Below are 27,271 nucleotides of genomic sequence, written 5' to 3' on the forward strand. Positions count from 1 at the left end.
ACTGCTTTATTTTGTGTAGGCACTAAGAAAGTGCAGGGAGTGCGTATGGTGGTACTTAGCTGYCTGTATCATGACATCTTCATGAGTCAGCTGGATGCACTCAGTTTCATGGCCTATTCAAGCAGGACAACATGTGATGCAGTGGGAAAACACAGCTCTGTTTGCTAAACAGCAGGGTAATGTCTGAACTGAAAGGAAGAAGGAATTCTCCTGTGTTTACTCTTGTACTATTGGAGACATGTCAGTGAGGGTTTCTTCTCTGGACGTGGTGGCGGTTCTGAGGGCAAAGCATGTTGTCCAGATGTTTTGCACCGATGCTCCTTGCCRAGATGTGGTGCATGTTGATCATAAAATGTTTTTGGCACAATCAGAATAATCCAGTGGTGTGTCACCAATATTTCAACATGAGTCTTCCTAACTAATCTCTCCCCTTTAGCCTTAGACAAATCCAGTCTGCATGGCTGCTTGTAAGGCAGTTGAAGAGTGTATTTTCATTTACTTCCGAGTTTTTTAACAAATAGTTTTTCTTAAAAGCATAACTAGGAAGATATCAAGAACCCTTGGCAGACTTAGGCTAATCTGCTCCATGCTGAAAGGGCAATATTTTGTCTTTTAAATGTATGGGTTGTTCAGTGAAGTTAGCACAGCAATCTCTGAATGGAGCATGTTTATGCATGTGACTGCAGAGGCCTTCTAGGGGTGACGAAAGAGTCATGCTACCAACCGAAAGAGTCATGCTACCAACCATAGTGTGAAACCTTCACTTTGCTTGGCTGCCATCAGCTGCAGCAGTTAGAGTCCTAATTTAAGCTATCATGGGAAGAAAGAGTTTCAAGGGGACACTTGAGGGATAGATCAGTCCAGCCTATCTCTGGATCACAAAAAATGTTTCTAGTTGCTTTGTGCTCTCTTTTCCCCAGTCTTTTCCTCATCAGTTTCCATTATGGACAACTCTGTAATTTCCTCTTCCAGCTCACATTCTCTGTTTTACACATCTTTTTTGCTGACAGCAACAGCAGCCATACAGGATTCACTTCCATAGCCCCCAACTCTGAAATGAGCCCTTAGGACAGTGCTTCAGGTGAGATGGATACAGATCGGAGGAAGAAAGGATCAGAGCTTTGATAATAAATGGGGCTAGTAGATGGATGAGCATGTTCAAGATGTCAAGCATGCCTGGAAGGATTTGTTGTGTTCTGTTTACTTATGGCAACTTGATTCAGACTTTCTGTGTATAATGTGGTTGCCAATCCAGGGTCTGAAACTCTTCATGATCCATTGCCAAGATGGTTGATACAAGCCTGAGAGAGCTGGGTTTTTTTCTCTTACTCGTTTTGCAACAACAGTTGTATGGAGGAACCACATAGGACAAACTGATCTTGAACAACCATAACTGCTCAATAAACAAAGCATGCCAGGCTTAGTTTTGTACATGCTGCTTCTCTGGTGGGTTTTGGCTGGCATCCACAATGCAGAACACAGTCTGCACCACTGGAGGGCTCACAAACTATTTAAAGAGATGTTATCTTATCCTTAYGGCTAATTTATTAGCTAAAAGATGTGTGCAGAGACATTGTGTCACTATAAGATTCTATTCTGTTGCAAAACTAGTCTTGCTTATTCCTAGATGCTACGGTTATCTCTGTATTAGTCAAGTAAACATACCAATGACTGCTCTGTAGCACTAAAGCCAGCATGTGTAGAATGGCCAGTGTTCATAACATTAACTTCTCTTACCCTTCAAAAGATCGTGGTTACTTGAAGGCAGAGAGAAGGGAGTGTTAGTTGGTCTGTGCTAGAGGAGTATTTGGGACAATGCAAGTTGATCCAAACCAAAACAATGCCAGGGACATGTTAACAATTTAACAGTATARATCACTGAACTTTGGTGCCCAGGAATGTTTCCTAGTGTCATGTCATACAGGAGGATAGTCATAACCTATAAGTATTTAGGTCAGTAACTACAGTCATACTGTTTAAGTATATATGCAGACCTCAGTCTAATAAAAATAATAAGCACCTCATCGTGGGCTGGAGCAGTAAAACCCAGATATTAYGGAAAGTTTTCCATTAAAAGCTAATACCTGACAGTGTCAGGACAATATACTCTTTGATACTACCCACAAAAAATCCTAGTTATTTTTGTGGGAGGAATATTTGCCACATACTTTTCAGGCCCACAAACACTCTGGTTCTTAGTGTAGTAGGACAAAGATCAGGCACCCCGGAGTTAGAAAGTAAGAACCTCATTCTCCTTTCTGTGTGTTTTACATCACTGTTTCTACTTTTGCAAAGTTGTTACRAGGCATATGAAGAGACAGAAGAAAGCCTAATTTTGTGGTGGAAAGTCTGGAATGACAGATGCAGTTTTTAACCACCCACATTAGCCTTCTGACAGATGTTACAAGACTTCCTTCTATTCCAAGCTAATGTTGGGAAAAAGGGCTGCAGGAATCCTATTCTGAACCCTATGTCCACACTTTATGAAATGATGTTTAAAAATTGGATGGAATTCAAAGAGAATGACAAAATATTGACAGGGCTGGACCATACTTTATAATTAGGAATTTATAGAGGTCAGTTTGCTGAACTTAGCAAAATGAGATGATTTTTTTCAAGGGCTGTAATTATCTATCTAGTATTACTGAGCCCCTTTATCTTATAGAACAGMCAAAAAGGTTAGGAAATTTCTAATTGAAATGGAGGTGTTACTTGTTAACAGACAGATAATTGGCCATTTTAGCAGGCTAGGGACACCAATAGCATCACTTTTAGTCTTGAATTTGCCACAAGGCATCTTTCTAAAACAAATATTCTAGCCAAAATCAAATGACTTGACTCCACTATATTTGCTTGAGTAGCTGGAAAAGTCTCTCTTTGCTAAAGAATGTTTTGGGATACCAGAAGGCCTATATTATGTAGAGGTTACAGTAAGGAGTTTGGGGATGGCCATGAAGTCTCTGAACAGGAGACACAGAAGCAATGCGAATGCTGAAACAGTGTTTATAAAGAAATTCAGATAACTAGTCTTTATTTAGCATTGATGCRCCCTCCTGAGCTTGTCTACGGACTCCAGCAATCAGACAGACTTAAGGGAAGAATATATTGATTGCACAAAAAATATTTTTAAGGTTTTTAGAAAAAAAAATCAAACAATTCAAAAAAGCAGAATTTCATGGCAACACAATTTCCTTTCATCACTGTCACAATCGTACTTGTAACTTCCACCAGTGCATGTTTTACAGAAGAACTGAGGCGGAGTAACAAAGTTAGAAGAACAAGATACTGTGGCATCCAAGAGCACTTCCCATTGCTGAAACTCAGGTGCATGCCCATCTCAGCTCTGTCTTTATGTGCTAGAGTGCTATGTAAAAAAATCCCAACAGATTATTGTTTAATCATAGAAATATTAAATCAAAGAAGAGAAGATAGTCCCTCAAAATAAGGAGAAACTTCTGTTTTACCCCTGCCCTGTTTCACCTAACACTTACAAGACAGTGAAAGAGAAATTAGTTGTGTTTAGTGTCAAATGCAGCCGCTCTTTTCCGAGCGCTGTCCAAGTGCCTGAGTTGATCTTCACCTAGTTCCTTTGCTGACCGTCTGCCTGGAGGCTGGTTGTCCCCTGGGGTGAACCATGTTGCGTCACACTTCATGTTCTGTAACTTATCGTTACATCAGCAAGAGATAAGTCAACCTGAAAGACCCCTTCAAAGATTTTATATTGTAGTGGATCTGATAATATAATGGTCTCCCGAGGAGCTTGTTTCCTGTTATTTTTCTATTCTTTCCAAAACTTTATATGATGACATCTCCTTTAAATAACCTCAGTGGTGCCTGTCACTGAATGAATGGAGAGACCGAATCACAGGAGTGTTAGTAGTGACTTAGTAGAAAAAGAAGGGAAGCTTTTAAACAATTGCAYGATCCACTGAGAGCTAAATTTCTTCTTTCCTTTGCAGACTGCTAGCACTCTGGTTGTAGCTGAAGCCAAATCTGCTGGAATCTACAGCTGTGTGGCAGCCAATAAAGTGGGGAAAGCTGAAAGAAATGTGAGCTTTATTGTAACAGGTAAGATGCAGTCSCTACTAGAGCTAAAGATGCTCCTTAATTCTGGAACTGTTAGGCTGTCAGGGCCTTTACACATCCTAAACTACGAGAATTATTGTAATATATGTACTTGTGAACTCATACCATGCTTTTCAGTGTTTCTGCTAAAGTTTTTCCCGGCAAGTGGTCTGGATTTCTAAGAGAGGAACCAAATCTGATGAATGGCATCCCTCCATCAATTATCCCAGCATGACACAAATTGCTCGTAAATACAGCAACCTGTGATTTGACCTGTCATACTGCCTAACTTCTGCAATCGTTCTGTACATGAAGGAGTACTGTATTTTAACCAGCAAATCAGTGTCATGTGTGACACTGTCRGTCTCGACAGGCCCGTTCGGCTAGGTCTCAGAAACCAGCTGGTCGCATGAAGGTGAGCTCAGAGCAGTGCAYACTGCCTGTGGGCAGCACGGGGCAAGAAAGGGGTCTGTGGCTCTTGGCAGCCCCTCACAGCTCCCAGCCACAACAGCAGCTTACAGGCAGAAAAACGGCAGGGTGTAAACTACTGAGTTTTGTTCCATCTTTTGAGAAAGACTTTGAATGCAACTTGRGCCAAGACACTGAGAAGACTCATGTGTGTTAGCTGTTCATATGAATACGTTTCCGTCAGTGGATGTGTATAAGTGCTTGCAGGTTCAGGAAAAAAAAGATTAAATGGCTTGAGTTCAGGAATTACTGTAAAAAAACCTGATGGATTTTCTAAGAATGGATCTACTGCATGATATAGCAGCATGATTTATACAAATGCCATTACAAAGGACCTATTTTCTGRTGGAAGACTTCATTTTGATTTTGTTTACAAAGTGATAGCTCATGGAGCACTTAGGCTGAAAACAACTTTTAGCATAGGCAAATAATGTAATTCATTCCTAAATACAAAGGAAGACAAAAGGCTACAGCATTCTGACATTTTAATGTCAAAGTCATAGTCTTGAAGCTGTAAGGGAAAAACAGATTTAATATTTTCCTTTTATTTTTTTTGCTGTTTCTGTAACCTGATTTTTTTTTATCAGTCTCTTSGTTATCATTGTGATGACTGATTTTAATGAAACTTGTTCTCTTACTATACTGAGAATATCAAGAGAGAGTGGGCACACACCCACRAGAACTGTTTTATAAAAAAAAAARRAAAAAAAACAAGGAAGAAAACCTTGTAAAATGTCTCTCTCTCCTCATTTTATTRATCAAAATTTATGCATGTTCTGAGGCATTCTCATTTAGAAAGTGCCAATTATTTATAAATTTGGAAATTTAGTAATAAGTATGAGAGCTACTTGCTGAAATATAAACTGATAAGTGGCACATAGGCAGGCTGTTTGTTAAAAAATGAAAACAAAAAGGACGTCTTCATGTTCTGTTAAAGGATGTGAAAAGAACATTTAGCAGCTTGAAGATGATTGCTGCCCCAGTTCTAGAATCACAATTTTGTTTTGATCCTTACCTATAAAATTTTGGTTTTTTGGACAGAAAGCTAAAGAATGACACGTAACTTTCCATAAACTAATGTGTTAATTGAGCTATCTTCTCATCTTTTTGTGAGGACTTCACGCACAACTTTGAGCATTACTGACAGTTATTCACAGAGGTGGTTGATTTTTTAATATGAAAAATTTGGTGTTCTCTAGCTCTTACTCCTCAGTCTTCATGTAAGACCTGAGACTAAATGAAGCTGAATTTTGAAGGGCCCCGTTTATAGTAATCATATCCCCCTTTCAAAGTTTTTGATTGCAGTCTCAGATGATTTAGTGCTATGACATGAAGGTGTTAGTTTCCTTTTTAGATCTCACACTCTCAGATCTTAACCAGGGGTAAAAGGAAATCCTCCTTGATGCTAAAGYTTGCATGCAAACATGCAGAATATTATGGCTTTTCTTTGAAGACTCTTGTGTTGGCTGGTGTTCRGAAAGAGGAGTGGCTGCTTTATTATGGCTTGGAAATTCTTAACTTCTTGACTGGTGGCAGCCTTTCTATACAGGCTGGTGATGATGAAATGCATTTATCCTTTGAGTTCCTGGAGCTGAGCACTTCAGCTGTGTGACATGGAAAGTCCTGTTCGTCTGCTGACGCTCAGTTGCACTGATTGAACGCAGCTTGTTTAAACAATACTGCTGTTTTGTTCTTATAAAAATCAAGTTGGACTCATTCTTCTGTTTTGCACAGAGAGTTCATCAGTTGGGCTGGAATGATACAATCGTAACTCTCCTCTGTCAGGCTGAGACCAAACTGCTGTGGTTGGGTAACAGCCTGTTCTTCACGTCAACTAAGAAACAACTGTCATTTCTCTCGCCTTTGCTGAAAAACACACTGGGGAATAAAAAATGGCAGCCAAAATATTGATGGATGTGAATTAACAGGCAGGACACTGCAGAGGATTTCCTTCTAACAAATCCAAAACTAACACTTTAGATCTCTGGAGTTTGTTCATTTTATGTAGTTGGGGCTACTAGAGCCATATGAAGCTAGCCTGAATCACATGAAACTGAGGATAAGAGAAGAAAGTGTCTAAGCAGGAGAAGGTGATCCTTTGCAGGAAGAGAATCTGCTGCCATCTCTAAGAGCCAGAAAGGATCCTGAGTAGCAGGCAGAGAGAAAGCCTATCCTGAGCAAGAAAAATCCTGTTCTCATTCAGTCTCATTCAAACTTTGTCTTGAAGATGGAAAAAAAGTACATGCTGTAGGGAAGTTGCTGTGCTGGTGTGAGAAGTTTTTTTCTAGGCCATGATGTTTCCCAGCCATAACAGAAACCTTTGAAAAGGTGGTGGGAAGGCTGTGCTCATCCCGGCTTTGCAGTGGCATGCTCTCTCCCTGTGCAGGGAAAGATAGCAGACAGAAGAAGAAAGTACRTAGACTGTGGAAAAGGGGACAGACCACCTGGGAGGATTATAAGAATGTGGTCAGAGTATGCAGGAATGTGATGAGGAAGGCTAAGACCCATTTGGAATCAAATCTGGTAAGGGATGTCAAGGACAACAAGAATRGATTCTTCAAATATATTGGTAGCAAGAGGAAGACTGGGGAAAATGTGGGCCCRCTGCTGAATGGGGTAGGGACCCTGGTGACGAAGGATACAGAGAAGGCAGAGTTACTGAATGCCTTCTTTGCTTCAGTCTTCTCTGCCCTCAGGAGTTCCAGAGCCTAGATGTGAGGGAGAAGTCTGGAGAAAGGAAGACTTTCCTCAGGTTGAGGAGGAGAGGATTAGAGATCGTTTAGGCAAACTTGACATCCACAAATGCATGGGCCCTGATAGGATGCACCCACAGGTACTGAGGGAGCTGRCGGATGTTGTTGGCAGGCCGCTCTCCATCATCTTTGAAAGGTCATGGAGAACAGGAGAGGTGTCTGAGGACTGGAAGAAAGAAAATGTCACTCCAGTCTTCAAGAAGGAGGACCCAGGCAACTATAGGCCCGTCAGCCTCACCTCCATCCMTGGARAGGTGATGGAACAGCTCATTCTGAGTGTCATCTCCAGGCATATGGAGGAAAAGAAGGTGATTAGGACTAGCCAGCATGGATTCACCAAGGGGAAAKCCTGCTTAACCAAYCTGATAGCCTTCTMYGATGGAATGACTGGCTGGGTAGATGAGGGGAGAGCAGTGGACGTTGTGTACCTTGACTTCAGCAAGGCTTTTGACACTGTCTCCCRTAACATTTTCCTAGAGAAGCTTGGGAAGTGTGGATTAGATGAGTGGACAGTGAGGTGGCTTGAGAACTGGCTGAAAGGCAGAGCTCAGAGGGTCGTCATCAGTGGCGTGGAGTCTAGTTGGAGGCCTGTGGCTAGTGGYGTCCCCCAGGGCTCAGTACTGGATCCCATCCTGTTCAACTTCTTCATCACTGACCTGGATGAGGGGACAGAGTGCCTCCTCAGCARGTTTGCTGATGATCCCAAACTGGGAGGAGTGTCTGATACACCTGAGGGCTGTGCTGCCATTCAGAGAGACCTGGACAGGCTGGAGAGCTGGGCAGAGAGGAACCTTCTGAGGTTCAACAAGGGCGAGTGCAGGGTCCTGCACCTAGGGAGAAATAACCCTAGGCAGCAGTACAAGGTGGGGGCTGACCTTGTGGAGAGCAGCTCTGCAGAGAAGGACCTGGGAGTGCTGGTGGACGACAAGTTGACCATGAGCCAGCAATGTGCCCTTGTGGCCAGGAAGGCCAATGGTCTCATGGGGTGCATTGGGAAGAGTGTTGCCAGGAGGCCAAGGGAGGTGATCCTGACCCTCTACTCAGCCATGGGGAGGCCTCGTCTTGAGTGCTGCATCCAGTTCTGGGCTCCCCACCACAAGAGAGACATGGAGCTACTGCAGAGAGTCCAGCATAGGGCTACAAAGATGATCAGAGGGCTGGAGCATCTGCCCTATGAAGAACATCTGCAAGAGCTGGGCCTGTTTAGCCTGGGGAAGAGACAACCGAGAGAGGATCTTATTAATGTATACAAATACCTTAAGAGGAGCTGTCAAGAGGATGGGGCCAAACTCTTTTCACTAGTGCCATGCAACAGGACAAGAGGCAACAGGAACAACCTGAAGCACAGGAAGTTCTGTCTGAATATTATGAAGAACTTCTTTACTGTGAGGGTGACAGAGCACTGGAAYAGGTTGCCCAGGGAGGTTGTGGAGTCTCCTTCTCTGGAGATATTCAAAACCCACCTGGATGCAACCCTGTCTAACATGCTCTAGTGACCCTGCTTGAGGAGGGGCGGTGGATTAGATGATCTCCAGAGATCTCTTCTAACCTCAACCATTCTGTGATTCTTTGTGATTCTGTGATAGCAGTGAGGAAATAAGAGTAAAGAAATGTATCAGAGAGGTCTCAGTAAGAACAAACCCTTGCCTAGATTATTGCAGATTTTTTTTTATTTCTGGGCTTGAAGTGCAATTTGCATGTATGTTTCTGGGAGCTTTGAGGGTGGTATAATTTTACAGCCTGTGCTTGCAACTCCTTGACATGACAGGACATGAGCTCTGGAACAGCCTTCATCTCCTATTGCCTCTGCCAGGTGAAGGGCGTTTTGGGGGCATTGTCATACTSACTTAACTCTGAGAGCAAACCTTTGTTTGCAGCACAAATGTAGCTGTGTACCTTGTAGTAAAGCAACACGGAAAGCTCTCCTGCTCACTGATAATTTAGCAGCCTCAGTAGCAATACCTTTATGCCAAATTTAATTGTAGTAGCTCCCCTTTCCTCCAGCCTGCCCCTTTCCCTAGTTTGGGGGCTGTTTTGCTGGCATACAGCAGGCCCATGGGTGTGTTTGCAATTATAAAGGGTGAAACAGGAACAACTCTGCCTTATCTCCCTGGTTTCCCAATGTCACTAGGTGCATTTTATTTTGAGATTCCTGATGGTGCTTGGCAAAGATAAACAAAATCTTCCATCAGGAAACCTGGGAGCTATTTCCACAGGAAGCTCCAAATCACTAAAGTAAATAAAACCCTTTTACATTATTCCCAGCCTATTTAGCTAGCCTGAGTCTGTAGCAATTGATGAGAGGTGTCATATATTAGTGACTTGTAATCTTTAAACAAATGACTTGCTTAGAATCGTACGTATTTTGCTTTTGTCCCTAGATTTATTCAATAAATAGAGTCTGTCTTTGGAAAAGACACATCTAGGAAAAGTTCCAGACCTGACAACATGGAAGTAGTTGCAACTATATTATTCTGTTGGCACGCTATCCTTCTACTTAAAAATAGTTCACTGCTCTCAGTCTCAGGGGATCTTCAGTTTCTTTTTAAGAGTTTTGCTTGGCTCTTCTGAGCTTTTACTGGCATAGTCAAAAGCCAAAATTAGCAGTATTTCAGACCAGTACCCTGGATTTCCCAACACATATCAGAACCATTTCAGATCTAGTGTGAAGAAGACAGAGCAATTTCTTTGATTCAAGTAACTATCCACAATCAAAAATCTGGATCACTCATTGGACTTAAGTAGTCTGATTTCAGTGCTTTTTAACAAAACCAGGCATAGGATTCACTTCATCTAACTTAATMTAAAAGTTAGGTATCTAAATTTAAGCTGGTCACGTAAGATCACTTCAAAATTAAGTGTGAGGGATCAGGATCTCTGGACTTTGACTGATTKTAAGGTACATGGTTTGCATTGCCCCCTTGGAGGTGCCTGCGTCATGACATCAGCTGTAAACGTTTGCCCACACAGAAAAAAAATATCTTCCAAAAGATGTCTACATTTTGAGGGCTACAGCTAAATATGCTGTATCTCTCTCTAGGRAAAGGTTTGATCTTAGCTTTTTTGCTTGACACTTATTTAATTAAGATCAGAATCTGTCACCACGTGCCCTTAGCACATCATAAAGGATGCTGATGATAGTCACTCAAGTTCAACAAATTTAAAGCTTTTCTTATAGTTTTGCTTGCTGGAGAAAGRAAAAAAAAGATATCAATGAAATGTAAGAGGAACAAGCAAGCACACAGGCTTTAAAATCCAGTCTAGTATCTTAGTGTCACAGCTTCCACTTCTTTAATCTATGGCATATCTACATCCCAACCAACGACAGGCACACAYTTTGTCTTCTCTGCAAGGATGTGACAGTCAGATGTTTGTCTGGGAAGTGCCTGCGATTAGAGCGAATTTCAATCCAGGCTCTTAGGAGCTCATTTACTCAGTTTTTAACACTCAGTGCTTAGTCTGGAAAAGAGGACACTCAGAGGAGCAATCGATGACAGACTTTCAACATGCAGAACATTGTTTCAAAGGCAATATTGAGCACATCTTGCTCCTGGGTACCCAAGGGAGGCAAGGCATTTTAGTTGGCATTGTGAAGATTTAGGGAGCGAGAAAATCTTTCTGCTAGACTGGTCAATCAGGAAAAGAGGTTGCAGAGAGAACATTGTGGGTRTTATCCACTGGAGACTGGGCAGACAGCTGCAGGGCTGAATCACATGTGCTTCATGGCACCTCAGTACAAGATGGTCTGCTGATGCTCCTTACACTTCTCCGCTGCTGTGGTGCTAGACTTGAACTGACATYGATAAGTCTGGAACTGAATGAAAGTCTATGTCAAGTGGTACATGCTCTAAGAGATAAGAGAAGGAGGCATAATTTTCCCTTATGAAAGATGAAGCCATTCTTACGATTCCGAGTCAAGTTCACAGCCAAGTGCCCTAGCAATTAGGAGGCAGAGAACAATTGGAAATGGCCAAAGTTGATTCCACTTAAATAAGCAGAAGGAAATGCCTTTATCAGCATATTGGCTACAAATAACCCAAGAGAGGTTGCAGGCGGGGGGAAGACTTGGAACTGTTTTCCATTTGGAACTTGCTTCTACTTTCACTTAAGMCAGTGGTGTAACTCTCTTACCTGAGAGCTGAGCCTCAAGTGGAGATGGTGGTGAGCTAGTCAGCTCTGCCCCGAGTCTGTGCCCTTCCCCAGGTAGAGGAGGCTGCAATAGTGCTACAGAGACCTACAAGYAGGACTTTTTATATTGTCGGCTAAATTAGTTCCGGCCTGAACGATCCTCTGTGGATGATCTTTGTTAAAACTTAAGTCATATTTAGGCTTAGCAAATGGTTGGCATAATGATTCTTGATTTTTCTCATGTGAAAATATTGCTCACCTGTACTTGACTGCAAAGAGTGATCTTCATCCTTTTTGTTGCCTGCAGACAGCTGGTCACCCTGGTCAGACGGTGTTTCTRTTTTCCTCTTGAAAGACTGGCATATTTTAAATGTATGAAGAGTAATTATCTCTGTTCCAAGGGAAATCTCTGGCATATAATCACAGATTCAGTAATTTCTCAGGATTTGAAAGTGCATTAAGAAATAGTTGTCACATGTCTGAACACTCATAGATAACATGAAAACAATATAATCAAGTATGATGACCTGGAGTATCTTTTTCRTGTCCACTTAAGATTCATTTTCTTTCAAGCAATTCATGAGCTGATGCTGAGATCACAATTTCTGTCCTTTYTCATAATGCCAGTGTGTTCTCTTTAAGTAATTCTGCTTTTGGAACCTGCCCCAGCCTGTCTTAATTTGGTGGGCATAACGTTTGTATAAGCATACTACTGGCAAGAGCAACTTCAATTTACACCAACTGATGACCAAGCCCAAGTGTCTTGTAACTCTGTGGCAAATTATAAGACAAGCTAGAGCCTAGCATACAAAATGGAAGATTAGAGATGTCAGCAGGAAAACAGCAACACTGGTTATTTCAAAGGCTTCCCGATTAAGGGAAAAAAGTAAAGCACGTTAATTCTGGCTCATTAATTTCATATAAACTAAAAAATGTTCTTAATTTTTGACAGATGTACCAAATGGATTCCACATTAATTTGGAAAAAATGCCTATTGAAGGAGAGAATTTGATATTGTCCTGTTCAGCCAACAAATTCCTGTACAAAGACATTGCTTGGATTTTACCGAGAACAGTAAATCAAACGAAAGCGAAAAAGTCTCTCAATAAGGAGTACTCCATCACCCTCACACTAACCATCAAGAACGTTTCCCTGGCGCACTCGGGCACCTATACCTGCAGAGCAAGGAACATATACACGGGGAAAGAAGTGCTTCAAAAGAAAGACGTTACAATCAGAGGTGAGCACTGCAACAAAAAGGCTGTTTACTCTCGGATCCTCAGATATAAAAGCACAAGGAATGATTGTACAACACAAATCAATGTAAAACATTAAAGGACTCATTAAACAGTCACAGGTGTCTCATATCATCTTGATTTTTTATTACTGTTGCTACCTTTCAGTCCCTGAGGTGGTGCACATTCCCCCATGGGTTGGACGTAGGAGGACTAGCAAACAAAATCATAACGCGTGAGCTTCCAGTTCAGTTCAGACGGGTGTTTTCTGCTTTGACAAAGCACGTGGAAGTTGGGGTTTGGAAGATCCCCTTGCTACATACTTGCATGTTGTTATTTTTTTTCTTGCTGTCTCCTACTGAGCGATAAGGAAAACTTTGGATCAATCTTTTCTTCCACTTTGATATCGGCCTCGTCAAAAGTGTCAAAGCTGAACAAACTGATTAACTTTAAAAACTGCTGTTTTCAGTCAACAATGGACATTTAATAAGTTAACTTTAATGTGCAGAATGAGCACAATTCAGTTTGAGATTGACTGGACTATATATTTTTTATTTTAATCTGATCTTGATGGACTTTTAAATATTACCTGCTGAGCAAGTTCTAATCCTTATTTATTTGAAATTATTTTCTACACTAAAGTACATTAATCTTAAAAAGTATCTTTTAAAGGAAGTATGCAGGGAAGAAATAAAAATGTTGATATAATGCACAGACCTATCATATCATTTATAATAATGACAATTTTAAAACTGACAGACGTGAACCATGTTTCTCCAAATAAATCCAGGTAGACTTCCTGTTGCTGTGTTGGTCAATTTTTAAAGTCAGTTCTGCACTAATGTAAAAAGCTTTTGAGATAAATGTGAGTATTGTTCCTGRCTTGAAGATATAGGAATTTGTAATGTTGCAATTATTTTATTAAAAAAAGACCTATTACACTAACATGACTGACAAGACTGCAGCCAGCACAGTGAAATGTTTAATACATTCCTAAAAACATAAATTCAAAATCAAAGCCATTAAAACTATCCTTTGCTTTTGGTATGTAAATAAGAATTGGCTTTCTTCTGGGGATTAAGAATCAGCCAAACTGCTAAAGGAGAAKTAAGAGCAATCTAAAACTTCCTTGTGTTTCCCCCTTTTTTTCCCTTCTTCATGGTTTTACTATGAGATGTTTCTGTGTATTATAAATTCTGTATAAGGAAGAAGTTACTATTTTTAATAGATCTGATAACTTTATTTTTTTACAATACATAGCTTTTATTATTTTTGGTTACATTTATGATCGATCATTTATATAGCATTTACATAAGCCATAACAAAACAGACCTTAGCGACCAAAATAGCTACAGCAAAGGAACAAAGTGGCTGTGCTTTAAAATAGAGGGTGACAACATGACAGTTTCTTGTGCTTGGGAACTCACCAGACTATTTCCTCCTTTAGGTATCAAGACTGTGTCCCACGGCTAAACTTGCATTTCACGTGGGAATTGCTTTTGTCAAGTGTGAAAGGGTAAACAATAGCATTTCCCCATAATGCCAGTTTCATGGAGCCTAAAATGCTTAGAAAACAATTGATAACCTGGAAGTTGTCAGAGTAAAGAAAAGAATAATCATTTATATCTTGAAATGTCACCTATAGCCTGCTTGTATACAGTAGCTCTTTTGTTCATTATTAGCGTGGTGGCTTCCAGAAACAATGTGTTCTAGCAAAGGAACCTGGGTGTCTCTTTTTTTTCAACATGCTTAAAAAGCAAGTGAAATAATTGGTAATTGCTTTAAAATGGAGCAAGCGTGCTCTGCAGCATTTTCAAGTTTTCAGGAGAATTACAATACAGAACYCCCCTTTTTTAACGAGGCTATTTTGTGAGAAGACATTTGATGGCAAGATGGGCGGTGATGACAGGGCGTTATGAATTTTCAGTGGCCCTGAGAGCCACAGCATGGTAACTTGTAGCAGGCAGTTGCCAGGCAATATGAACTTGGATCATAAACTGATGTGGAGATTAGACTACTCCTCTGTGAAATTGTTATGCAATGATGTATATCRCATTACTGGGTGGATGTCTTGCCAGTCTGGTCTTGACGGGTGCTCAGAGGGCCATGCTGAGCAATGATGTGTTAAAATCCCCGTGTGACTGCCTATTTGGGGAGGCACAGAGAAACCTCACTGGAAATGTTTGAGGAAAGCAGCTTTGGTGGCCAGATAAAAGCTACTGTCACTTTTGGTGTCCTTAGATAACTAGAGAATCTCACTGATTTTTGGAGTTTCTCTATCTACTGTTGTGTAATATATTATTTAGGGAGAAAGGTGTGAATTATATTTCTTTTTTTTAAGTGTTAAAATTAAAGCATGTATTTATATTTTTGTACTGGTTAATAAAAACAAATGAACAGATAACATATGCAACTTTAAGCATAACAAAGGACAAAAATGCATGGAATGAAATAGTATACCCCAAATTAACAAATTTGAATGTTTTCCCTCATGTTTGCTTTTGGAAAGGGAAATTCTTCTTCCTCCCTGCCCCTGTTTCACTGGGTGCTCTGAAGCCAGGGATGTTCCTCAGGGACCCCCTGCAGCTCCACCAGGCCAACCTCTGCCTACAATGAAGTTCTCCATGTGTAACTGAGAGCAGAATTTGGTCTGGAAAGGCAGTGTCTATGGCCTTACTGGCAAGCACAGGGGCTCTGAGAGTGATGCTGGCAGTCAGTCTGGGGAGCAGCATCTCAGCTCTGCCCTTGCTGAAGGCAAGTGYAGTCCCTTGGCTTCAGGGTGAGCAGAGCTGTGATTTGCTTGAAAAATCTCCCCTTTGGCTTCACTGCAAAAATGAACTGGAAAACAGGTGGATTGCAAGAGTAATCTGCAGATTAACCAAATCTGTGGAAAATCAGCTGACTGCAGCAAAGAACTTATTGAGAGTATGTGAATGGTGACTGGATCTAAGTTTTAAGCAAGCAAGTTTTTCTTAATATGAAAACCCATCTCTAGTGTATGGCTATAAACAAATTAAAATTAATCGCAAATAACTCACAGAACGTGTGATTTGCCTTTGTTGTGTCATCTTGTCCTTCTTCTCAAATGCCTGCATTGGGTGTCTAACAGAAACCACTGACAAATGTGAAATGTGGACCTCCTCTCGGTTTGTGTATATGAATGTGTGTCAATCCACGCCTGCTCGTAGACAGATTGTTTTGTGAAGAATGAGAACCGTGCAAAAATCAAGGAGAGACATAAATGACAAAAGGGCAGCCTTCCTGGCAGCAGGGAAAATATTGTTGATAATGTCATTGTGCAGGTATATGATGAAGAATTTACTTCACAGCTTCTATCATGAGCATTACTGTTTATGAGATGAGAACAGATTGTCTAGCACATTGTAAACAAATAATAGTATTGCCCATGGAAATGGCAGACTTGCAGCACATAAAAGACCAAATTGGTCATTGAGGGTTCATGACTATTTTGGAATTAATTTCAAGAGATAAGAGCATAGTACAGATGGCCTATTTTAGAAGTGCTGAAAAGCTTTTAGTACTACAGGAGTCACACACACTGGATAAACCAATGATACATTGGTGCTTAGTTGTTTTGGAGAGTTTTTATTCACAGCTGGTAATAAAATGATTGTGCAAATGCAAGTGTTTGACCAACAACAAAGTCAATATTTCTGAAAGTATAGAATATAATCCTCCAAACACCAAATGTCAGAAATTCAGCTGATAATATACTTGAGCATGGTGTATTGATGTGTACTTTGGTCCAAAAGAAAATATTTTGCAAAGGACGATTTATTACACTTTATTTTGTTTCATTTTACTTTATTTTATTTTATATTTTGTAATGTGTGTCTTATGACAGTAGAAAACACTGGCAGTGTCCTTGAAAGGGAAGACTGCAAGTAATCAGTTCTTGCAGGAACAGAAAATTCAAGGGAATCTGCAGTGCATCTGCATCTGTGAGTTCATTCAGGGATGCACTGGCTTCTCCATCTGTACTTTTAAGGGACAAAAATATCAAAAGGGATCATGTAAGAAGTTGCAAATGTGACAGAAAGATGTTGTTACATAATGAACATAAGTGTGCCAGATATTTTGATTTTTGTCGGAAGAGTCTTTGGCTGGATAAGAAAGTGGTGGTGGAGTGGGGAATGGCTGAAATTAACATGAGGAAGATTTGGTGCTTTGCTTCTTTCAGGGTTGACTTTAATATGATGTTTATAGAGTGTCTTTGAGAGGCTCTTCTGTTCAGTTGTGAGGCTCTTGAGCAGAAGCAAAACTGGTGCACTTCTGATATTCACTGTCACTGAATGTCATGCAAATGTGTTTTATTATGTCAGATTGTATGAATTTAAGCAGATAAAAGTGAAACAGGAGTGGCGTTGTTGTGCTGTGTGCAATGCTAGGACTCACTTCCACTGCTACTGCCAGAATTTCCAGCATTTCTGGGCTGCCTGAGGGCATGGGGTACCTTTCTCACCGGCACAATTTTTTTGGGTTTTGTGTGGTTTGGACAGGCTTTGTTGACTTCAGCAAAACATGCAAAACAGAAAAGTGGAAGAATTTGTGAAGACTTTGGGAAAACGTAATACAATGCTTTTGTGCTCATGGTTTCTGGTTTTAGATTATGTGAGTTTACTGAATAGAATTCGTAACTGTACTCTTTACAGTAAAAAAATGATAAAAGTCACATACATGGATACACTGGTGTACAGAAATGTGTAGTGCTATCACTGACATAGAGATACTCTGGTCTAAGGTTGTTCTGCTAATTGTTAAAAGCTTTTATGTTACAGTCTGTTTCTCCTGATTATATAAAATTCTGAGTTCTCATTGAAACTCATTGCTTTTGGTAAACAAATGTGGTTGGTAATGGAATTAAGGAAGTCTCCTAAACAATGTCAGCATCGGGTGTTGAACCATTGGTCATCATAACCTGCTGTTGCTGAATAAAAGGAATACTCTRTATACATCAAATGCTCTTAAACAAATTGGAACAGTAAATAACATCTGTGAACAATGAACTTGGTAGAACACCTGCACCGATATCTAGCATCAGTAAAGTGCTGGTATGGAAGATGATTTAAAATCCACAGTTATAGGAATGTAAAATGGAGATATTGTTTTGTCTTGTAGCTCAAGAGGCACCAGCCCTACTGCGGCATCTTACAGATCAGACGGTGAATACCAGTAACTCTGCAATGTTGGAGTGCCAGGTTCATGGCATCCCAGAGCCACAGATATCCTGGTTTAAAAACCATGAAGAAATACATCAAGAATCAGGTGAGAGCTCTGTATGTTTCCCCATCTTTTACAGCCTTTTAATTGTGCTTTATCTGTCTCAGGCAACCATTCTCACAGCCATTGGTATTTGCATCCTGAAGTAGAAAAGCAGTATTATCTATCTTTTACAGGTGGGCAGACAGYAGCGCAGTACGCTGGGTTGCACCATCTAACTTCAGAACCTCTCAGGCTGGAGGTGTCACAGAGTCAGCAGGAACAATATATTTCTCAGMTTACATCTTAGAAGAGTCATCTCTAGAGAATCCTATTTCTCTCTACTATAGYAGGAGCGCAAGGATTAGATGTCTTGGCCAGTGTATAGCTAGGCAGGATAAATCCAAGCTTGAGTGACATAGGTACAAGTACCAGTGGAAGTCTGTGGTCAGGCATGTAAAATCTGCTCTAGATTCATAGGCTGACCATCTGACTAATTCCCTATCTAGAGTCTCCAGGCAAAACTGAAATGCATCCACTTGTATTAGGTGAACCTAGGTTTCATACAGCAGAAAGGAATAGCTTCTCAGGTGTTATGCTGTAGCTATAAGAAAATCTTGAGAGACATTTGCTGGTGTGTTCAGATTGTGCCTTCAAAGATCAGTTAAGGCTACTGGTCTAGATCCGATGGAACCACAATTATGGAAGTGTTCCTTGGAGATTTTCGGGCCAACAGGCAGGAAATTTTGATGGGGGAAAAGGCAAAAATTTTTCTCATGGGAATTCGTCCACATCCAAGTCAGAGCCACACAATGAGATAGTCTTAAAGGCTCAGCAGAAATGTTGAAATAGGTTTGATCTGTAGGAGTGTGTATCCTTAGTCTTTAATAGTAATGTTTTAGAAAACTTGCTTGCAAGATTCTATCCTGTGTTATTTGAAATTACTGTAGAATGAATAAAGGCAACTGGGAAAATCTCTGATTATTTGTTAAACTGAGTTATAAGCACGTATAGACTTGCAACGTAGACACTAAACATAATCTAGAGCTAGAGTCTGTGAAGTTTTATATTGACTACCTGGTTATAATGTTGAGTTATTCACACCATCTTCTAGAAGATAGGCTGTGTATCTAACTTGAGTGTAAATGCAACACACACAAGGTTAGGAGCCAGGAAGGTGTAAGTCAGAGCACTTCAGCTAAGTGCCTGAAATAGAYGGTGGGAATACACTTCAATGTTCTGTTGAACAGATAGATGGTTCTGTTTTGGCGCCAAATGTGTAAATGTGCACTTAACTACACATTTCCTGTCAATACTGTGCCTTAAAGGCAGGCCTGAGGCCAAGTCTGCTGCCTGCCTCTGTTCCTTGCTTACTGGAGGTGTTGAAAGCTTTGACTAATTCCTATATTTTAGAATACACCTAACAGGGMATTTTTTTGGACAAGCTGGAGTCCTTCCTAGAAAGGGCCTAGGATTCTCTGTCACATGAGCAGATGAGATTTGTTTTAAGTCTGAATTCAGGTTGCCTATAAGGCCAGTGTGGAGCTAGGTCTTGGCAGTGCTCCAAGACTCAGACTGCTTCTGAGACAGACCTGCCTTGATAAGTGTAGTGTTAAGTAATCAGACCACCCATGTGTTTAAAAATTGGAGACATACTGAAGAGCTCACTTGCATGGAARTCTAAGCATAGTGCTATCACTGTGCTTAATACCAAACGCTCCCAGGATCGTTCTCTTGGGCTGAGCTTTTTCACTCACACAAGTGCTTTATAAACACTGATTTCCAAAAGTTTCCCAAAACATCCAAGTATATTTGGCTTTCCTGCAGATAACATTGGGCTATGCAGTCTGTGGCTCAGATTTCTTTTGAGAAGAACTTGAAGCAGATATTATTACACAAGTGGCTGTTTTTGTTTATATCCTGGCTCCCACTCATTGCAAAATCCTTCATTTCACAGGAATAATTTTAGGGCCCGGAAGCCGAATGCTGTTTATTGAAAGAGTAAAAGAGGAGGATGAAGGACTTTACCAGTGCATAGCCACCAACTTAAAAGGGTCTGTGGAGAGTGCAGCGTATGTCACAGTACAAGGTAAAAAAATCTATTAAATGAGAACAGAAAGCTTGCCAGAGTGATGTTCTTACTCAAGCTGGAAAGGAGGGTGTATGACTTGTGGATCATATGGTGATCTCTGAATGCAGCAATTTGAAGGAAGTCTTAGTAAGGGAAATGTACCAGGTTGGAAAGGAAGCCTAACAGGAAATGCTAASTCAGAGTGTGTTTATACTGACCTAAAAAGAAGAATTGCTTCAACCCAACAAAGATCGGGTCAGGGGAGAAGACAAATGTAAATTTAGTATCATCAAAACAAACAAAAAACAAAATAAAGARTATAACTCCTACCCACTCATTTTCCCATTTCAGATTAATTCCATCAAAATTAGAGGTTTTAGATATTTTTATTTGATTATTTTCAGTGTAAACTGACCTGCCAAATAGGATCAGAAGATTTTACTCTACTCTAGCAGTAACTATAGATACATTTTTCAAGGGCACTTAATGTCAGAAGTAGGTATGATCGAGTTATTACTGCTGCCATTACTTGAGTTATTTTGCTGTTCATTTAAATGTACATCATTGTCCTCCTCACTTCTACCAAACCTGACTTAGACCTGGGGCAGTGACTTCCCTTGAGCAATTGAACATTGCACAAAAATCAGGTTTATTCTGTGACTTTTCAGTTTCGTTGAATATCCTTTTGATTCACATATTATGAGAAAGGAGAAGCAAATTGACATTTTCTGTATACGTGCCATGTGCAAATTTGACATATCCTATCCTGTTGATCTCATGTTTTAGGTAAATTTTCCTAAATGCATTTAATTTCTCTTTATATAAGACATTTTGACTACTACCAGATCTCTGAGGCAGGGATTATGTCCTTGTGTATGTTCTCATAAAATTGCTAAATGTGTCTGAATACTACTCCTCAATATTTGGATACTGCCCTACAGCAGAAGACAATTACAGCTAGTAAATCAATATTGATTTTCTGCCACAAGTGCTTTAGCAGTCTCAGATAATTGCTGTTGTTGATGATACAGGTCTTGCTTTGGAAGGTCAAGGATAAGAATATGCACGTGTGGGCTAGCCTAACTGGTGTAATCAAAGAGCAAAAAATAACTATCTCCTTATGAATAATACTAAGGTTTTAATGACTATTATAATTGCCAGAAGAATGACTTGTCCCTAAGTGCTTGTTATCAGATACATCCTGATGACTGATTATTTTGGACAATGTAACTCATAATTGTATTGATTTTTTACTTCTTTATATCTTGGATATTTATTACAACCACCAACATTCTGTAGGATGGCGTAGAGGAAGTCATAGCTCTTTGTGCATGATCCAGAAAAGCGGAAATACGGTGACTGGGGAAGCTACTCCTCCAACTGCATGTCCTGCAGGGACCACAGACACTGTTCCTGCGTGATTTCTGTGGGAACTCTAAGATAAACAGGAGATAAAGTCCATCATATTAGAAGTTATAGCTTTGAGAATGGATGGGGAAAAGAGGATTTTTTTTATCCCCTATGACTGACAAAAATTACTCTTTCTTCTATCTGCATGAAGCATGAGGGACCTTACTGGAGGTTTTTTCACTCATTCCTATGCAGCTTTCACAGAACTTGAGTGACTGTCCCTTCGAGTGAATTGCAACCTCTCAGTCCATTTTTGAGCCTGGAGATGTGGAATCAGGGTTTTAACATGAGGCTTGCCTGAGGCTTTACCACTTCTTCAGCCTTCTCAGAAATACACACCGTGTAACTGCAACTGCGCATAACAAAGCATTTCTCTGTACCAATGGTTCTCAGAGTGCAGTGCAGCAGATCAAAGAGAGCAGAGCAATGCCTTGTGCCTATGGCTGTGTTTAACAGATTGGAAGAGTAGTTTCTGAATGAGTCAGGAAGGAAACTGTCTGCTCTTTTTATTTCCTCTGAAAAAACATTCTTATACTTACAGATAAAACAATGTGTTATTTTTGTATCAGAGATGGATGAATGGATGGTGGAATCCAAGGGACGTCTTTAAATAATCATAGCCCTTGTTTGGTTTGGAAGCTGTGCTTGTAGGGCTTTCTGAGAAGGAGAGGRGCAACATTTTTGGAAATGTCAGAGCAAGCTGTCCATTTGCTCTTGGCTGAGGAACTGACAAGGCAGCAAATCTCTAAGGAATGAACAGGAACAGCAAATGGCTGCCGTAGCACCCAACAAAGGAGAGGGTGCACCATTTGAAAGGGGGGTATTGGTGARGGAAAGAGCATATTTTACAGCTCAAACTCACTTATATGCCTTATATTAAAGTTGATGCTTAACGACTTTATGTGATCCTTGCTGTAKAGAGAGGAAAACATATTTATTGAGCATTCATTCAACTGTTCTGACATTATGAAAAGGGTGTTTGTTTTTTATTTAGCTGTCTTTTTGTCTATCTGTCTATCTACCTTCGCATCTCAAAATGTTGTTTGTGCCTTATGGGCCACTGACTCTAAAGTTATTGGGAATGTTTCACTTAACTTTGACTGGAATTCCTTCAGTTATTGAATAAGATTCAGCCAGCATTATGTGGGTGACTATTAAAGAAGGGATCCCTCTTACTGTACATCAGGAGCTGCTTAGACTGCTGCAGCAGGGRTTGGAAGTGAGCCTAGTCCAACCTCCAGCACAAACCAGGACTATCGCCAACCCTAGATTAGATCAGCAATGGCTTTGGCCAAGTCATGAAAACCTCCAAGAATGGAAGGAGAGTCCATAGCCTCTCTGGACACCACTTGTCTCAGTGCTGCACRGTTGTGATCTTGGGATCACACAGATAAAGCCAGGACAGATCACATTGGTATAACAGATGGTGGACACTGAGACTCTTTAGACACAGCAGAGAGTGGTGTTACAATCTCAGATGTTRTTTTCTTCCTGGTCTGCACCTTATAGAGAGTTGCTCCTGGACATTTAGAATCTGAAGTCAGTCCAAACCAGAGACCATGAYAACCCAAGGCCTAAGCAGAGGAGTCAGCTGCCCAAAATGGCACTCAAATCAGATGACAGTCTGTTCATGACTGAAGACATGGTTAGTATGGGATATCTTCCCTGAACTCTGCTCAGCAGGACCTGCACGTTCCTGGGCTGCTACAGTGCTTGATGAGAGAGAGAGAGAGAGACAGAGAGAGAGGGAGGGAGGGAGGGAGAAGGAGGTAAAGGTAGTATCTACCGCTTCCACTCCTGTCTGGCCCTGGCTGACTGCTTCAGTCACCTTCTCCTTGCCCCTCTGCAGCACTCTGAACACATACAGCAGTGAGTGAAGGCTCTTGTGAGGAAGCCTGGAGGAGAAATAGGGCTGCTTGTTGTAGGATGGAGTGAGGCAGATGAGGCAAAGCGGCAGAGAGGGGCAAGTCTGTGTGTATTAGGGTGACTGGTGGATGAAAGCCCCATGGGAGTGAGGCAGACACCAGAAATCCTGGGCTATGATGTAGAGGGACTGTGGGCTGTATTCACAGTCACTCCAAACTTTTCTTATTCTCAGCCCTTTTCTGTGTTCCCTTTACTCTCTCATTCCTGTAGACCTCCTGACTTTCCTTCCCTACCCGTTTTACCTCTAATCAAATTACTTCCTACTCAGCTAAGAGGCATTCAGCCAGCTCCGGCTGCAATGCTTTTCACAAGATTGGGAATCTCAACCTTGGTAACCTATCCCAATTCAAGCTTGGAGAAATGCATTCTTGTTGCCTAAAACCCCACTGACATTTCAAAGACCAACCCTTCACATGTCTTCATTAACTCCCATGCAGCACATAGTAGCCATTAGGAAGCTGCTGCCTTCCACCTCGGGACACGCGGTATTGTACCTCTTGGGTTTTGTGAGTCCTGTCATATGAAGCAGTGGCAACAAATGAACCTTCAGTCCCTCCAGATTTTCTTGAATAAATGTCAGAAACTATTACTTACCATCTGTGTGGATACTGTTCAGAAGCAATAGGAGAGTATACATATGCAAATGAAAGCCCGATGCCAGAGGACAAGTGAGCTGTATTARGCTATATCATTTTTGCCGTCATTATGTCTCATATTTAAATTAAACCTTTAAAAAGTATTCACAGTTTGAAAACTTAACAGTTTGCATTCTGGGGAAATAAATATTTTGAACCTCCSCTTGTGGTTGCATTAATATTTTTGCTTCAACGAGTTTTATTCTCCAAGCTCCAGGTTTGACATGCCTGAGGAATCTTAAATATAGGGCATGAACACAAATCTGATTATCACTTTTAAAGAGGGAAGATATTGTGCTAGTTAAGCCACAGCTACAGGAAGCAATTCAAGCTGTGAACAAAGCTCTATAGCCTTACCTAAGACGGGGCAACACATCCCTCCTGATTACCCAGTGAGCCCACCAGTGAGACATCAATCATCCCTTTTTCATTTGTCAGGAGTAATACTGAGCTGCCTGGGGTTTGAAACTGCTGCAAGTGCAGTTGACAAAACCACTGTGAAATCATGTTCATAGAATTGCTCCTCCTTGTCCTCTTCTCCTGTCTCTGGAAGATGCATCAGAGTAAGAGGCAGAGCATGAGCTTTTTGTATTCGCTACCAATCGGATGGAAGGCACATTGCAGAAAATGAGGTATTTTGACACAATCTGCAAAACAGCCTTCTCTGAAAACATTTTATAAGTAGCAGTCTGAAGAGAATTTTACTTCGGATTTTGTTAGGATCTATCAGTGGACTCTAATAGTCTCYAGATTTCTCAATTCAATGTTTCCATACTGCTCCATTTCTTGTGGTTGTTGCTGCTGTTGTTTTTCCCTTTCTGTGTTTAATTCACTCCCTGGTTTGGAGAGCTCTCTCAGCCTCCTAAGAGTGTGATTCTGCCAGCTGGTGCTGGGGACAGGGAAGGTGGGGTGCCCATGGGAAGCCTGGCACTGCACCCCAGGTGTGTGCCCTGGGGCTTTCCATGCTCCTGGATGGACATGGGGCTTAGGACAGCCATGCTGTGCTTTGTCTGAGTTGACTTTAGCAGCCCAGTGCCAGGCCTGACTCATCCASACCAGAGAAATGAGAGTTTGGATTCGCTGATGTCTATTTTAACGAAGGTGTATCTTGTCCTCCTGAAACTGGCCGGGGCTGAGTATTTTGGAGACCTCTACTCCTCTGCCACATAYGGTTGGAATTGGCCAGATGAGTTTCATTGTCATGAGGTGAAACTACACTCACACAGGCACACAAGAAAATCAGGCTAAAAATATTCTGCAGCTGAATTTCCACCTTAAAAGAAAATTATTTTCTGGCTGGCCATCCTCCACCTGCTTTGCTTCACCTCCTGCACCTCAAAGAAGGTCTGAGTTTTTACCAGAAGCTTACTGACAAATMTAGTGCCCTTCTGCCGTGTTCACTACAATGGCTTTGTTAAGGAGACCATTTTTCTCCAGGCTTTGTGAGCCAGGCCAAACAGAGATTAATTGAAAAGAAGCTAGTCTTTCCAAATAAAAATAATCTGCCTCTGTTTTGCAGGTCATTTTCTAAAAAGTTTATTGCTTGATTTTCCCAGGCACATCAGAGAGGTCAAACCTGGAGCTAATAACGCTGACCTGTACCTGTGTGACTGCAACACTCTTTTGGCTCCTGCTGACTCTCTTCATACGCAAGCTGAAGAGGGTAAGAACAGACTCCTAGCTCCTACCTCCCCTTACTGACCATTTGCTTGTATTGGAAAATTCTTCCCAGACCACTGGAATCACTGAGATTACCCAAAAAAATCTGACTCACTTACCACTCACCTTAGTTCACTGTGCAATCAGCCAGACCACTGATGAATGGCTTGGGAAATCGTGACTCACACAGCTAAGCATGAGCAAGCGAAGAGGCAAGGTGTGGGTGGGGGAAGGCCCTGGCACTCAGGAGTGCTGGGTGCCTGACTCCCACCAAAGGCATTCTTATCCTCCTCGAACCCGTGGGAATTTGGCATCTTTACRTCTTTGAAGATCTGAATGAGCAGGAATGACAGATCTTCACAGAGCCCAGTGAGGTCTGGTTTGCACACAGTGTCTGRTATAATTACATCATTTGCAAAGTGATATTTTACTGAAGGAGTTTTGCTGGTGCAGTCCTTAATACAGATGTGCCTGTATCAGCATGAAAATGCTAACTGCCAGTGTAGCTGACCCTGCTTCTTGTTYAGGACTGACTGTGATGGTTTAAAGCTCTTTTACACTGACAAAACTATGGTTGCATGATATGCATGAACTCCTAAACTGAGAAGCTAAATCACAGCAGCTCTCAAAAGCAGAAGATAAAAATCTTCTGTAGTGTAGGAAGATCTCAAAGTAACCTACAGGGGTAGGTTTATTTGAGGAAAGGGAGGTATTGGAGCAGCGGAGTGCACTGCAGGTCATGGGGGAAGAAACAGCTGCACAAACCCCTCTCCTACAACCCCAAATCTCAGCACTTTTGAAACCCCACTTCCCTCAGCTTCAGCACCCCTTTGCTCACAGAGAGGTAACTACAGGCTTTGTAGCCTGGGGGTCAGCTCCTAGCCTTCGCAGCTCAGCATGTTCCAACTGGCTGAGCTCAGTGATGATTATAAAAGCCTACAAGACCATTTTATCTGAACTTAGAGTAAGGCCTGACTGTATTTTAAGTTCTACACAGAGAACTTCCATTGACGTATGGGAATGCAGGAACTAGACCTCTGAATCAGGGCTGTACGACAGTCACCATTCTTTTTGCCTTCCTATTACTACAAACTTTCCTAAGAAGAGACACAGGGGTGTTCTGGGGGGAGAGAAAAGCAAAGGTGAGCTGAAGCTGCAAGTAGCTATACAGAAACTACAAAGCAAGTGGGACCAGTTCTGACCACTCACCATCAAAGACAAAGGAATTCATAACAGGACTGCAAAAGTGTGAGCTCAACACTTGGAAAAATGTGACCTGTAGCAGATTTATTTTTATTTTTATTTTGTGGAAAACTTCGCTTTTGCTTGTTAGATTAGATAATAAAAATAATCATTCTTGCTACAGAGAAAGGAATTTTAAATACATGACATAGTGACGAGTCTTTCCAGTTGATGTTCTATGTTTAGGGACTTCTCTATGTTTCTGTTAAACTTGTACTCCTAAAGATTTATGTCTGGAATTAACTCTAAATTAAATTGTGTATACAAAAGACATTGCCACAATGGAAAAAAAAAAWGTTTGTGCTCTCTGAGAAACAGAGCATTTTCTTAAAGCCCATCTGGTACACATACAGAGATAAATGATATATCTAACACTTCTTCATCTTTCAGAATGTCATTTGAAATCCCCAACTGTGCCAAAGATTTGTCATTCAGTGTAGCTGAGCAAAGATGTGTAGG

General features: G+C 41.1%; 1 protein-coding gene across 1 annotated transcript in view; it reads left to right on the top strand.

The window, feature by feature from the left end:
* The window catches only part of FLT1 (fms related receptor tyrosine kinase 1), a 119,228-nt gene that overhangs the window by 62,785 nt on the left and 29,172 nt on the right, over positions 1–27,271 (top strand). Inside the window, exons 12-16 of the mRNA XM_085321801.1 lie at positions 3,960–4,068; positions 12,367–12,654; positions 17,789–17,935; positions 19,827–19,958; positions 25,468–25,574. Of these exons, the coding sequence (XP_085177927.1) occupies positions 3,960–4,068; positions 12,367–12,654; positions 17,789–17,935; positions 19,827–19,958; positions 25,468–25,574 (783 nt within the window). The remainder of the gene's footprint in view (positions 1–3,959; positions 4,069–12,366; positions 12,655–17,788; positions 17,936–19,826; positions 19,959–25,467; positions 25,575–27,271) is intronic.

The sequence above is a fragment of the Rhea americana genome, unplaced genomic scaffold (assembly GCF_003343005.1).
Source record: "Rhea americana isolate MKP2758 unplaced genomic scaffold, rheAme1 scaffold_71, whole genome shotgun sequence".
Taxonomy (NCBI): Eukaryota; Metazoa; Chordata; class Aves; order Rheiformes; family Rheidae; genus Rhea; species Rhea americana.